At 34.9% G+C, this 13,004-nt stretch overlaps 1 protein-coding gene across 1 annotated transcript in view; it reads right to left on the bottom strand.

Moving 5' to 3' along the window:
- The window catches only part of LOC135993388 (connector enhancer of kinase suppressor of ras 2-like), a 171,855-nt gene that overhangs the window by 36,017 nt on the left and 122,834 nt on the right, over positions 1-13,004 (bottom strand). Inside the window, exons 13-14 of the mRNA XM_065643217.1 lie at positions 10,441-10,526; positions 9,066-9,320 (exon numbers count right to left, since the gene is read on the bottom strand). Coding sequence (XP_065499289.1) covers positions 9,066-9,320; positions 10,441-10,526 — 341 coding nt within the window. The remainder of the gene's footprint in view (positions 1-9,065; positions 9,321-10,440; positions 10,527-13,004) is intronic.

The raw sequence follows: 13,004 nt of genomic DNA, 5'->3' as shown, positions 1-13,004 counted from the left end.
GGATTACTACAGATTTACGTACACATACATATGTATGACTTTATACTTGACTGAATTTTTATCCCCAAAGAAGGTATCATTGAAGTACAATCTAGTTCCTAGCTTGAAATACCAACCTTATAACAGGATTTATGACAGTTTATATGGAAAAACCCCACACTGGCATTTCTATACATGTGTACATATAGCGCTAATTAACTCCCTTGTGCAATTGTAATTATATGCACAGATACAACATCGACAATGACTTACATGGAGTAGACTATCTGCAATTTCAGCAACCCTATAAATCTTTTATTTGAGCGGGTGGTTCTCAACAGTGTTATGTTCCTGTTAAGGCAAATTGCTGTATCCTTGATCTCTGACTAAAACTTTACTTCATCTTACTAAAAGGCCACTTTCATGACTAGTAGACATGTGGGAGGCTCAGGAGGCACAAGTCTTGTCATGCTGTCACAGTCTATAAAGCACAAATTCTGTGAAATTCAGGTCACTGGCACCTATCAGCCTTCTTTAGAGTCAGTCTCACATTTATGTAGCTCTAGGGATTTTAGTGGATCTACTTCTGACTTGCACAAGTAGAAAAGAAAGGACAATAAGGCCTATGCAGTCTAACAAGCAGATCTGACGATCTTCTCCCAAAGCAAATTCTGTAGAAACTGCTGTTTAACTGAAATTTCTAATAACAAAAAAATTGTTTCCTTGAGTCAGGATTTCATAATAAAAAGAAAAATTTTCTCCAAAGTAGTAAAGAATGCACATAAGTCACAGAAAACGAAAGAAACCTGAACTGCAGAAATAGTGTGAAAACATTCAAAACTCATTGTTTATTTGTTGCTTACTGGTGGAAGAGACTAAAATATTCTGGTCTCTGAGACTAGAATAGTTTGATTTTAAGACTTTGTAATCTCAATGGTCAAATACAATCTATTAATTCCATCGAGATATGTCTTTAATTCAGATGCAAAAATTATTTTTTTACCTTTGTTATAAAATACTGTCTTCTATTCTTCTATACTCAGATGTTGAATTCCCTACAAAAGTGATTTCTTCTCCTGCTTCCTTAACTCACTTATTCATTATCCTGAGCATTTCCTTACATTATGTTTGTTCAAAAGTGAAACAGTCGCCTTGCTGCCAGGGGCTTTACTTTTCTCTCTAGCTCAGTGAGCTGATGTTTAACCCATCGAATACACTTGCAAAATTATTGTGCTCAGCTAAAAACGAAAGCAGCCTTTGAGGTTTTTCTTCCACTCTCGTTGAAGGGAGAGATAATAGACACAGGAAATAATCTCATGCAAGCTGCATCCACGTATAGTTCAGAGGTACTCAGTTTTTATGCTGAAAAAAACAAGATGACAAGTGAGAAAATTAGCTAACGACAGAAGAAAAATATCCACGCGGAATTTTTAATTATGTGGTACATTATGAACGTTATGTCAGCACACAGTAGGTAACAGAGAAAGCAGCAAAATTTTTAAAAATGGAAGTTCCATTTTTTGGAAAATGTTACATCTAAAAGAGAAGCTATGCCAAACTATACATGAGGTTAGAAATATTCTAAAAGAGTATCTAAAGGAAGACTGTCCTGCAGCTAACAAAATGTATCTCATGTAGTAAAGCAAAAAATGGTCCAAAAGGACAAATCACAGCAATGGGATAAACTGCATTTTATGTTGACTGAACACTGCCTTTATCCTCATCAATCCACTCTTTTAATTTAAGGGACGTTAAAAAAAATTAAGGGAGGTTTAATCTGAACATCAAAAGTGTAAAAACCAGCCAAACAAAAATATCCACACATCCCCTCAAAAAACAAAGTTCTTCTTTTCTTCAAAAACTAAGAATACTGTGTTCCAAAGAAATGCATGGGTTTTATATTTTTTTGTCAAAGAAAACCAGCATATTAACTTGTAAAGATATTTGGTTTTTTACAAAACACATATATTTCTGGAACAGACAGATGATATGCTTCTTTTCCTTTCTTTTCCTTTCAATGAACTATCTAGAACTACTGAGTTTTATGGAATGAACAATCATTCCATGTTGTAAACTAACAATCTTAATTTTATACAAGATGTATAGCACCTAAAGTGGACATTCACTTAAGTATCCACTGAAGTTTAGAGAATAGAATTCTATTTCATCACAGAAAAATTACAAGGTAGAGTTTAATGCTATTTAATAAAAGGTACAGTGACGTTTTAGTGTTTTCACATGAAAAACTGAGAAGCTTAAAAGAGCCGACCAATTTGCATTTGGTGCATTCTTCTGGATAATAAATATTACAATTATGGTAGCAATAATACCAGTTGTAGCTAACACTTATTAACAAACGCTGACTCGTATAAATCCAGCTGTCAAGTTTATCTTTAGACTACATATACAAAATTGGAAATAAAATACATTTTTTGGTAGGCTGAGAAATAATAAAAACAAGCCAGAAATTTAGTTGCTAAAATAATATAATACAGTAAATGTTAGGTCTATTGTGACTTTCTGGAGGCAAAGGACTCCAGAACACTTTACAAATTGCAATTTACATACGAGGGCACAGTGGGTTAATGAATGCTTCACATGCTAACATTCATTGGTAGTTTTTAGTGTCTGAAGACTGCAGAAGAACATAATTTAAATATGCTCGAATACAGCAAAATTACTCATGAAAACACTGTGTATGTTTGGATAATGACAGCCTCATATTTGCTTTGCTGTAAAGCATCCTAATGTAACTATCAGTTTAAAGAATTCAAAACAAACAAGGTAGCCCAACCCTTTGGAAACAAGCAGCTTGTCTCAGGGTTGAATTGCTGAAGCGGGTGTCACAGGCCAGTACAAACACCTCAGCCCTGACCACTGCAGGCTGTTCAACACACAATTCCAGGCCCTCTCCCGAAATCCTGTGCGACTGCAGCCCAAACAGGTCCGGCAACAAGTAAAGCAGACGCTCCACCTGGGCTGAGCTCCCCGGCTGCACAGCGCTCTGCAGGGACAGATGGACCCGCCGCACCTGGATCCAGGTGCAGCACAGTGTTATATACATATATAGCATATCGATATAGTATTATAATATTTCAGGAGTAAGCTCAACCGATTTCTAGGGTGCTTCTGGATCTGAAAAGGTACATCTGAAACCAGCGTTGGCTTGTGCTGTGCAGACACATGAGCTAAGTTGGGTCTAACTTAGAGAGCCTATACATGGTTTTCATTTTGCATAATAGGCTGAGTAGAAAGGGTACCAAAAGTTCAGATTTAATGGCAATTTCGCTTCCTTAGTGCAGTGGAACTCACAGGCAAAACTTTTCATTATATGACAGAACTTTATGTAATTAATTGCTCAGGACTAAAACCCAACACAAATCCAATTGCCTTCTTGCTTCTCTTTACTGCAAATAAGTGTTATTCATAGAAACCAAGGACAGCCATAGTTTATTTCCTTATATTTTCTCTTGTACTGTAAAATGCCATTTCCCTGTTGAACTATTTAGAGATTAAGAGTGTAGTTTTGAGAATCATGTCTGAACAGAACTGTAAATAAATATATTACTGGACATTGCTATGGAGGACTCTGTCTTACAGTCCTAGCTAGATACATGTAAACACTTATGGTACAGTACAAATGCAAAATAAACTTATAATCAATATAATCAAACAGAATCGGTTTGAAGCCACAGAAGCTAGAAAGACTTCTATTAGCTCTTCTGAACAGCTAGATTCCACTTAATCATCCTCAGAGCGATTTTTCAACATACCTGCAAGGTAGAGAAAGAAGGTTTGCTGTATTACAGGTACATAAATAAAAAGCAAAGATAGAATTTATTCAGCCACTGAGAAAGGAAATAAAACTCAAGAAAGTAATTCTCATCCTTGATGGCACAGTTTCGTTTCTTCCTGCAAAACCAGGAAGGAAAATAAAATACGAGCACTTTTCCTACAAAATTGGCAATAAAAGACTCCTCCTTCAGTTCTACGGAGCTGAATACATATGATTGCCCCAGACTATCTTAATTATTTTACTTATCACAGTAGTACTCAGATTGCTTATCATCCCAAAAAAGTGTCTGGAACATCTGGCACATCCCAGCACGCATGCATTACAGAAAAACCAGACCTATATTGGTTTTGCACACATTTTAGTTCTCAGCATGTACCATTAAACTTTATGTCATTTGTCAAGCTGCCTTCTGCAGCTCCAGGAACATTTAAATAGCATTTCCATCATTCTGGGCTAAAAGGCATGCATTAGCAACTTCGCGGGAGCAGCAGGAAGAAAATAAAAAGCAAGTTAAACAAGTGTCGTGAAACGATGACTAAACCTAAACTACTACAATGCTTCAAGTAATCTTTAAAATAAAAAGTGACTGCTGCCATAACATTCTCAATGACTACCCTAAAGCAGCCATTATTTATTTCTTTTTTTGCTATGTAGGGAGTATCCAAATGAAAGAATCTATCTTAAAATTCATTAAAAATTAAGTCTGTTCTACACACTGGATTCTAATTCACAAAAAAAATAAGATGATTCAATAGTTTATAACCCAATTTCTTAATATATGACACTACAAAACAAAATACCCAATTACTTTGTAGATAATAGGCCCAGAACATTTATTGCCAAGTAAAACCAGATGAGAGATCATTATCTTATTTGAGAATTTAATGTAGTAGCCAGCAAATTAAATTTCAGAGCTTCAGAAACTCATGCAAACCTGAGGCAGTAAAACCGCAAAGCTCAACATTGTGGATTTTCAGACGGGGTCTGGAATAAGAACTCCAATATTCCTTTTAGACAGAAGCTGGTTCCCATAGCGCAAACTGTAACTGAGCAGCAGAAAACACAGTTTGCTGGAGTTTTTAAGTATCTGAAACATCAGTTGAAAGGGAAGTGTTTTCCATTCAAGCGTTTTTGTGTTTTGTTTTATGGGAAAAAACGCAGAATGAACTTGTTAAGTTAACTTTTTTCAGAGTGAGCTCTGGTAATACAAAATAAAAACATATGCAGATTTGAACTCCATTCCTGTAAGCCCAGAGCCTATTCCAATAGTCTATTTCAGCAACGTATAATGGATATAACTTCTGTGATATTTACATATGCCTCAATTTTTAGGCTTAATCTGGTAAACAATACCACTTCAGAAGCGAAGCATTAGTAAACATAGGAAGTCATGTTCTAAGAAATACTTTGTTAATTAATAATTAATTGTAACAGCCTTGTTAATTGTAATTGATTCTTCCTCAGATTCTGACACACATCACAGAACTGCACATCAATTAACTTAGAGTTACAAACATATCCTGAAAAGGGGCAGTGTTTCTTGACTGCAACATAGCTTGATGCATCATTTTATATCCTGGGCATGCTGCCAATATCGCATTACCTCAATATCCATTTTATATAGTAAATCTGTACCCTCACAGCAACTTACGAAATCAGTCTAATTGTTTAATTTTAGGTTCCAAATTAACATTCCTTCCAAAGCATTAATCTAGTGGTGAATCTATGCAATTACCAATTTTCTAAAACTTCTTATGTCTGTGTCTGATAATTTAAACTACTGTTAAGTGACTAATTTTTTTTCTTTTTTTTTTTTTTTTTTAGAAAATAAAGCAATGGCTAAGTGACAGTCTGTTTCTCAATTTCTCTTTCCATCATGCCCTACTTGTGTGTACTTGTGTGTTTACAAGATAGTATCACCTTCCCTTTACTTAAGCCGATTAAGATGCTATTTAACATCATGATCTCCACTTTCCAAAGCATTTACTTGGGTTGAAATTTAGATCTATATCCAAAAGTTGTTCTGGGCATGTGTTAAGCATAGAGGAATTAATGGCAATTTGATTATAACTGTTCTGCAGTATTGACTTTCAAGAAAAACAACAACAACAAAACCAAACCAGTTTTATCATCTGACAGTACTGCCTCCTGACAGCTGAGAAAAAACAAAACAGACTAGAAAAGCAAGGAAAGGTAAGATGCCCTCAGACAAATATATATATATTTTTTTTTTTTTTTTAATACAAAAGTAGCAAAAGCTGGTTTATGGTAATTTGGCTAGGTAAAGTTTTGATTAACCTTAGTCTTGTTGTAGAATGAATTCTTCACAGGATAAGATCACATTATCCAAATTAAATATATCAGAATGCTCATGAAAGTCCTGATAACACCTTTAGGTATTAGGGAAATGATCTACTTAAAACCTAAGTTTCTACCTAGGAACACAACTATCTGTTATTTTGCTCTTCCTTTTGGATATCAAAGTGCCATTAAATATTCTTTGATATTTAAAATTTTCATTCTGAGTAGCTATCTTTCAGGATAGATATGCCAAACAATTTTTTGCTTTGCTTTACAGAATTCTTTCAGTATTCAAAGTGGAAAGATGTTAATACGAATGATTCTGTACCGGCAAGAACCCTCAAGACCTCCATCAGAAACTCTTGTACATTTGTCGACTCAGTTCCTCTTGCATATTCAGAGGCAGTTGAATAAGCGCCTGAGATATTCTGATTCCTATGACTATCTCCTGAAGGATGGCAAAGGTCTGTGTCTAATGTTGTTCAGAAAATCTGTGATGATAAAAGAACTTACACTACTCTGTCAGTCCATGAATAATCACTTTACACATGTCCTCTGTAATTACTGCACATTATAATAGAGTTTCTGCAACAGGTACTGCACTGACTTTTTGGGTTGACCAACCACTGCATGTTGGTCTACCCGTGTTGCTGCATCCTCCCATGATATCACCTTGTTCCAGTTTCCTGCATTTCCTTCAGGCCATTTAGAGTTGACAGATTATGTCATTAGGTTTTTTTCATATTTATTATCATACAATATCATATTAGAATTCATATTTATCATATCTGTTTCAGATAGTTGCATTTCTTTTCATACACAAGGAAAGCCACAGAATGAAGAACTGCTCCTAGTCACTGTAACCTATAATCAGAAGAGAGTTGACAAAAGTAACTTAAAATTGCCTTTTGAGACCAAATAATATTTCTACAATGTGCAACAACTTGTTTTTCTGTATAGAGTGATTTGCAAACTGCTATAGAGAACACAAAGCTCATATGACAGAATGGAAATCATACAAGGTAATATAACTTCAGTTCTGCAATTGTGGTGAATATGTGGCGCATAATCTTCAAGAGAACTGCCATTTTTATTTTTGAAAGGATATCCACTTCAAGATTATCAACTTCTGACTCCTTTGGTGAGATTGTTGCCCAACATCTGCCTCCTCATACTTTCCCCTGCAGTTATGACTTTTGTCATTGTAGGTTAGGACAGCGGATCTGATTCAATTCAGTGATTTCTTAATGAACTCCAAGTGTTAAATTCTGGTTTAACCAAATTGAACAGCAACTTTTATTTCACATTTGCCAGAAAATTTATTTTGCCTTGGAACTTTAAACAGAGGTTGCACTGATGATGAAAAATAAATATTGTGGCAACAGATCTGACTCTGGGAACTTAACCAACAACCATTAATTTAAAGGGTGCAACTTGCATCTTACTTCCTATGTCCAATTCCCTTTCTTCAGAAGTCAGGTGAGTCAACAGACAATCAATACTCCTCCAAAAAGTAACTAAAAACAGTTGATTAATCTACCAAGTTATGAAATATTGTTTTTCTGCAGACTTGCGTAATAATTGTCTCGTTCATCCTAGTAAACTAGCTACAGCTTTTTCATCTGGATTTAAAATCCTTTTCTTTGACTTTGTGATCCTGATAATTTCTGTAAGAGTTTATCGAGAGAAGAAACATCTCCTGGTAAACAATCACATTATTTGTTTTATAAACTACTTGACTTTCTCTGAAGTTGGGGAAGAAGACTTTCTACCCTTTCAAAAAAATGCTAACTTCAAGTGGCATAGAAAAGTGAAACAAATTTCCTGAAGACAGAAAAAGGTATCTGGTCTTCAGACTATCAAATGCTGATAGCTTGCAGCAATGGAGATGAATGGCTGGCTATATTTCAAACGTATCCTCTTAGGTGAACATTACTCAGGTCTCAGACTTGATGCAAGTACAATCATCTCCCAAGATTTTGCTTAGAGCAAGAAACACCAAGTAACAGCCCCAAGTACAAAAAAAATCCAAAGAAACTTGCTACAAACCCTGCTTTTTCTCGTATGTCTTTCTAGGAGGAAATTCACCATGAGTAGAAAATAAATACACCTTGAAAACCTTTCGTATCAAATCTGGGGAGGAAATAGGGGGTTTTTCTTGTCAGTAAAAAACTGTTCTGAAGATATGAAGGTTTGAGCACAAAATACTATGAAGCTACTGCTCCTTGTCATGAGAACAGAACAGTCCGCTCCCAAATGGTAGGACCATGAGCAAAATTTAAGAATGCCTCTATAAAAGGCAGTATACGCATACGAAGCATGAACACTGAGGACTGATCTCTGAAAGGCTACTGATGATTCCAGGACATCCAAATCAGTGCAGCGAAATTCTGCACTAGCTGACAGTCATGAGAACCTAGTGCTTTTTCATGGTGGCTACAAGAACTGGCCAGTCGTTCATCCAAGGATTTACATAGTCTCCATAGTTTTGAGTCCAAAATATTAGTCCGAATGTATTAAATTCACATCACTAGCTTGTGGCCTTGGTATTGCAATTGAAATAAACGGTAATTCCATTAAGCTTGTCTATTTTTATAAGACATAGTGATTGAAGTGGAAATATTAAAGCATATAAACTAATCTATAATTATTACCCAAGGATGAGTATGAGATCCTTATGAACCTTTGAAAGAAGAATATGGTAAAATTAAACTAAACTCAGTGAGAATGAGTAATTAAGAGCACTATTTTGCTTAAAACATCTGATAGCAAATGGTGGTTGTTTTGCATTTTTCTGTTCTGTCTAGATTGGTTTTATGTGAAAGCTAATCATGATACTGACATTAAGCAACTTTCTTGGACTATAAAATACAATATTAAAACATGAACTACAAGCATGTGCCTTTATACCTGTATCAATCCTAAAAGGAAAACATTTTAGTGTTTTCCCCATGTACTTTATATCTAACGTTTTTTGTTATGTACTTACATGATAAAGTGGAACAGTATTGTTTTCTGCGAGTGAGAAATTCAAGACATCTTGCTGTCCAGGTTCAAGCCTAACATTAATAGTAGATGTCAACACAGATGGACTAATAGGGTAGTTTGGATTACTTGTGGTTTTGCCCTTTTTTCTTGACCTACGACCTGTGTCCCTTTTGGTGTCTTTTTGTGTCAAAGGTTCTTCTTGGATAACCAGTATCTTGTCATCACTCAGATACCGCAGGAGTGAATTCTCAGAGTCAGTTGTTGGAGGGAAAAGAAAGAAAAAAAGAAATATTAGTATAAGGAAACAAAGAGAGAACCATTTTGGCTGCATCTTTATTGTCAGCTTTGTTAATTCCCCACTTCATGTGAGGCTCTTTCCTCTGCAAACAAGAGCAAACTAAGTATTCAGCAGAAAACCTATGCCCCAGGAAAGATGATGATGCAAACCCAGGTCCTTGCGTGACAGATAGTGTGAAATTGGTCCACATTGTATGACTTGTAACAAAGGAAATATAAATACAGCCAAAAGTTTCAGTGGAAGGTCAAAGATCATCAGCTGGAACTGTTAAACTGGAAATAGTCAAGTGAATTGCAAGGGCTTGCACTAACTAATCAACAGATTTGGAATAAATCAGAAAAGGCTTGTGCCTTAAATGAAATTCATTTTTCTCTTGAAATGGAAGATTACTGAAATAGTTAGTTTAAAACCCTGTATTAATTTTTAAGAGTATAATTAAATTTTGTTGTATTATAAGCAGTCAAGTTGAACTCCTCTCAGCTACCTACACTGTGCCTAAAAGATTCTGAAAAATAGTATTTAAGAATCTTTAACAATCGGCATAATAATAAACATATTTGCATATTCAAAGAATAGTCTTATAATCACTTTCCAGAAGAGGGGAAAAAAAGGAGAAAAAGAACTTTGCTATCACCATGCTTCTTCAAAGTTCATAATTTCCACTGAAATCAATAGAAATGGAAATGATCAGGACTGCTGGTCTGAACAGTGACAGTACAATTGCTGACTCTGGTTTCAAATATTCATCCATACCAATCAAAATGTGTCTCAAAGGACATTATCTTACATCTATAACATCACTTATTGTTTTCTAGAACTGTGAAGGTTAAGAACTGATTGCTATTAAGGTATCTCTGGATATTATGTCCCTTTTCCCTTGAAGTTTACGTTTCTTTATAGTAATAAACTTCTCAATTTTCAGAAATAGAAACAAAAAAACCAGATAGTAAACAGGCTCTTTTGTATTCTCCGTGGCACTCGAGAAAAATAGATTTGGTTCCTGTGATCATCTTTTCATGCTTCTTAAGTAACTAAGAAAAAAATCTTGGAGAACAGCAGAGAAAAAAAAATACTCACCTCTGCTTCCCCTCTTGTACATGTTTTGTTCTTTTGACTCCCCTATCCAACTGTACTCAGTGGGCATAGAAACAGGCCTTAAATCTCCTGGAAACAATTCAAGATGAAACAATATAATTTGGGGGGATTCAAAATAGAAGGCTGCAGAGTAAGTACTGCCTATCAATTAGAGGCATGACATGACCCTTCAGGGGAACCCTTTTTAGCAGCACTCAGACGTTACTGAATTGTAGCATTCAGGATCAATTAAACATCACGATGCCAGGTTCTCCTCTTCACTATACCGACCTGAAGGAAAGTATCACTGACCTGGGTGAAATTACTTGTTATTGTACAGCAGATTACAAATTTATTTTTAAACTCTGTCCTGTAAAAACTTGCTCACTCATTAAACACATGTTTTGGAATAAACACGCAGTTTTTAAATGGACTAATATGCTTTTGTAAAACTAGAAATATTATTAATACAAATAAAACACCACATATCTATCAGTTAAACAGTAAGACCTATCTGACCTGGAAAATCACACGGTAAAGTAACGAGGGGATCTCATGGTTTCAAGGAACATTAATTTCAAATGCCTTAAAAAGAAAACATGGAGTGCAGTTTGGTAACAACAACCAAAAAGAAGATTCAGACGCTAAAGTTTTAATGAATATGATTTTATGGCACTATTGGCTGCAAGATATGAATGCGCAGCATTCATTCGCTACTACAGGGTGAGGAGAACATGGTTGCAGGCCATTAAACAAGAAATACTACCAAAAACTGACTATAAAGCATGAGCACTTTGGCCTTGTCAGTGTGCATTATTGTCACAAAACACAGAAACGCACCCTCTAGATTGTGGGTTAAGTTCTGTCTGACCCATAAAGCCAGAGATTCCTTTTTTCATGTGCCAGCTGACTAAATTTATTGTATTTCTTTAGCATTCAAGCAATTTTTTAAAGTAGTTTGATACCATTTCTAGGATAATTATATAATTTATATGTGAACAAGAGTTTCTTTTTCATTATCAATTTCCCCAGGTTGGTTAGAGTGACAAAGTATTTTCTGTGGATCATTTGTATGCTAATATGGTTTTTTAATTCACCATTTTTCCAAAATAGAAGCTTTTTAGCTACTAAAATGTTAGGAGGATTTAAGAACAAACAGGTATATAAGACAAGTATGCTTCTGGATAACATGATTTTCTGAAAATTGGAAGAATAACTACTTGGATGGAAAATATATGTAAGTCTCCCACTCTGCCTAACAGCTGAAACTACTATAAATGTATTATTCAACTCCTGATCTCAAATTTGGTCTGAGAAGCACAATATTACTTAAGAAAAAAAAAACCAACAAATCAAACACAAGGAAGAATCAGTAATATGGCAAAGATTGAGAAACAAGTTTATAAATTAAAAAAAACCCCAACAAAACAAAAAAGAAAAATATTAAAATAAGAATGCACATAACAATTGAAGATAAACAACAAAAGTTAGCACTATTTCTGTAAAGAGAAGAAATGCAGCAATGATACAAGCTTAATTTTCACAAATTATTTGAGAAAACGGACTTTTTATTTGCCTCCTTGCATTTTGCATATATTATTAATACTGAGGGTCTCATCTGCCTGAGTATCCATCTACCTACTAGCTGCAACAGAAGCTGGTTTCTAACAATCATTTTAATTCTGGTAAGTCCATGGCAGGAATTTCTGAACTGCGGTTTGTGTGAGTCCAACCAATAATGAAAGCGCCTGATAGGTTGTGAAAGACTCTGGAAGTTTTCTTTCCCTCGCTTTGCCCATGGCTATCTGGTTCCAGCATCACATAAAGTTTTTTGGATCGATCATAAATCCTCTCTTTCCACCAAAGACATATTGTCACTTTGATGGTTCGAATGTACATCTTTAAGTCAAAAAGTGCAAAAGATCTTATTTTTTCTAGAACAAAATTTGGATTTGGAAGTCTGTTAATTGACAGATTAATTTACTCTGTAGTTTAAAATATTCTAGTTTAACAATTGTTTTTGAAACAAAAGCATATTCCCGAGACTTCAAAATCTAATTCCTTCTAGATTTTCGGTTACAGAAAATCCGATCTGTCTATCAAACATGAGAAAGTCTTGCATATTACTGGGCTTAGGCACAGAGCCAAACATTTTAAGTCATCATGCGGCATAAATCTATGAAAGCAAGCCAAATACATCCATCTGGCTCCAATTTTAATCACAGTTAAGATTTAACTTTCATTCTAATTTTCTTATAAAATGATGTCACTTATCAGGGAGATAAAGACTGAATATTACTAATCTTAAGATGGAATCCTACTCTTCAGTGTTACAGGTCTTTCAAGCATATGGCTGTACAAGTTACTAAAAACATCCTACAAATATCAAAGCTCTATTAAAACTTCCCTATTCTGAAAAGGTAGTGTATATATTTACATGATCCTGTCCATTTTACAATTGATGTTTTGCCATTTTTTTACCATAAATCCATCTGTAGTTAGCAAAATACTAAGACAGGAAAAAAAAAATCTCTCTACTTGATGGACTTAAGCAAAGATTTCTTTTAA

Source organism: Caloenas nicobarica, chromosome 12 (assembly GCF_036013445.1).
Source record: "Caloenas nicobarica isolate bCalNic1 chromosome 12, bCalNic1.hap1, whole genome shotgun sequence".
NCBI lineage: Eukaryota > Metazoa > Chordata > Aves > Columbiformes > Columbidae > Caloenas > Caloenas nicobarica.
This window is presented reverse-complemented; position numbering and strand designations above follow the sequence as displayed.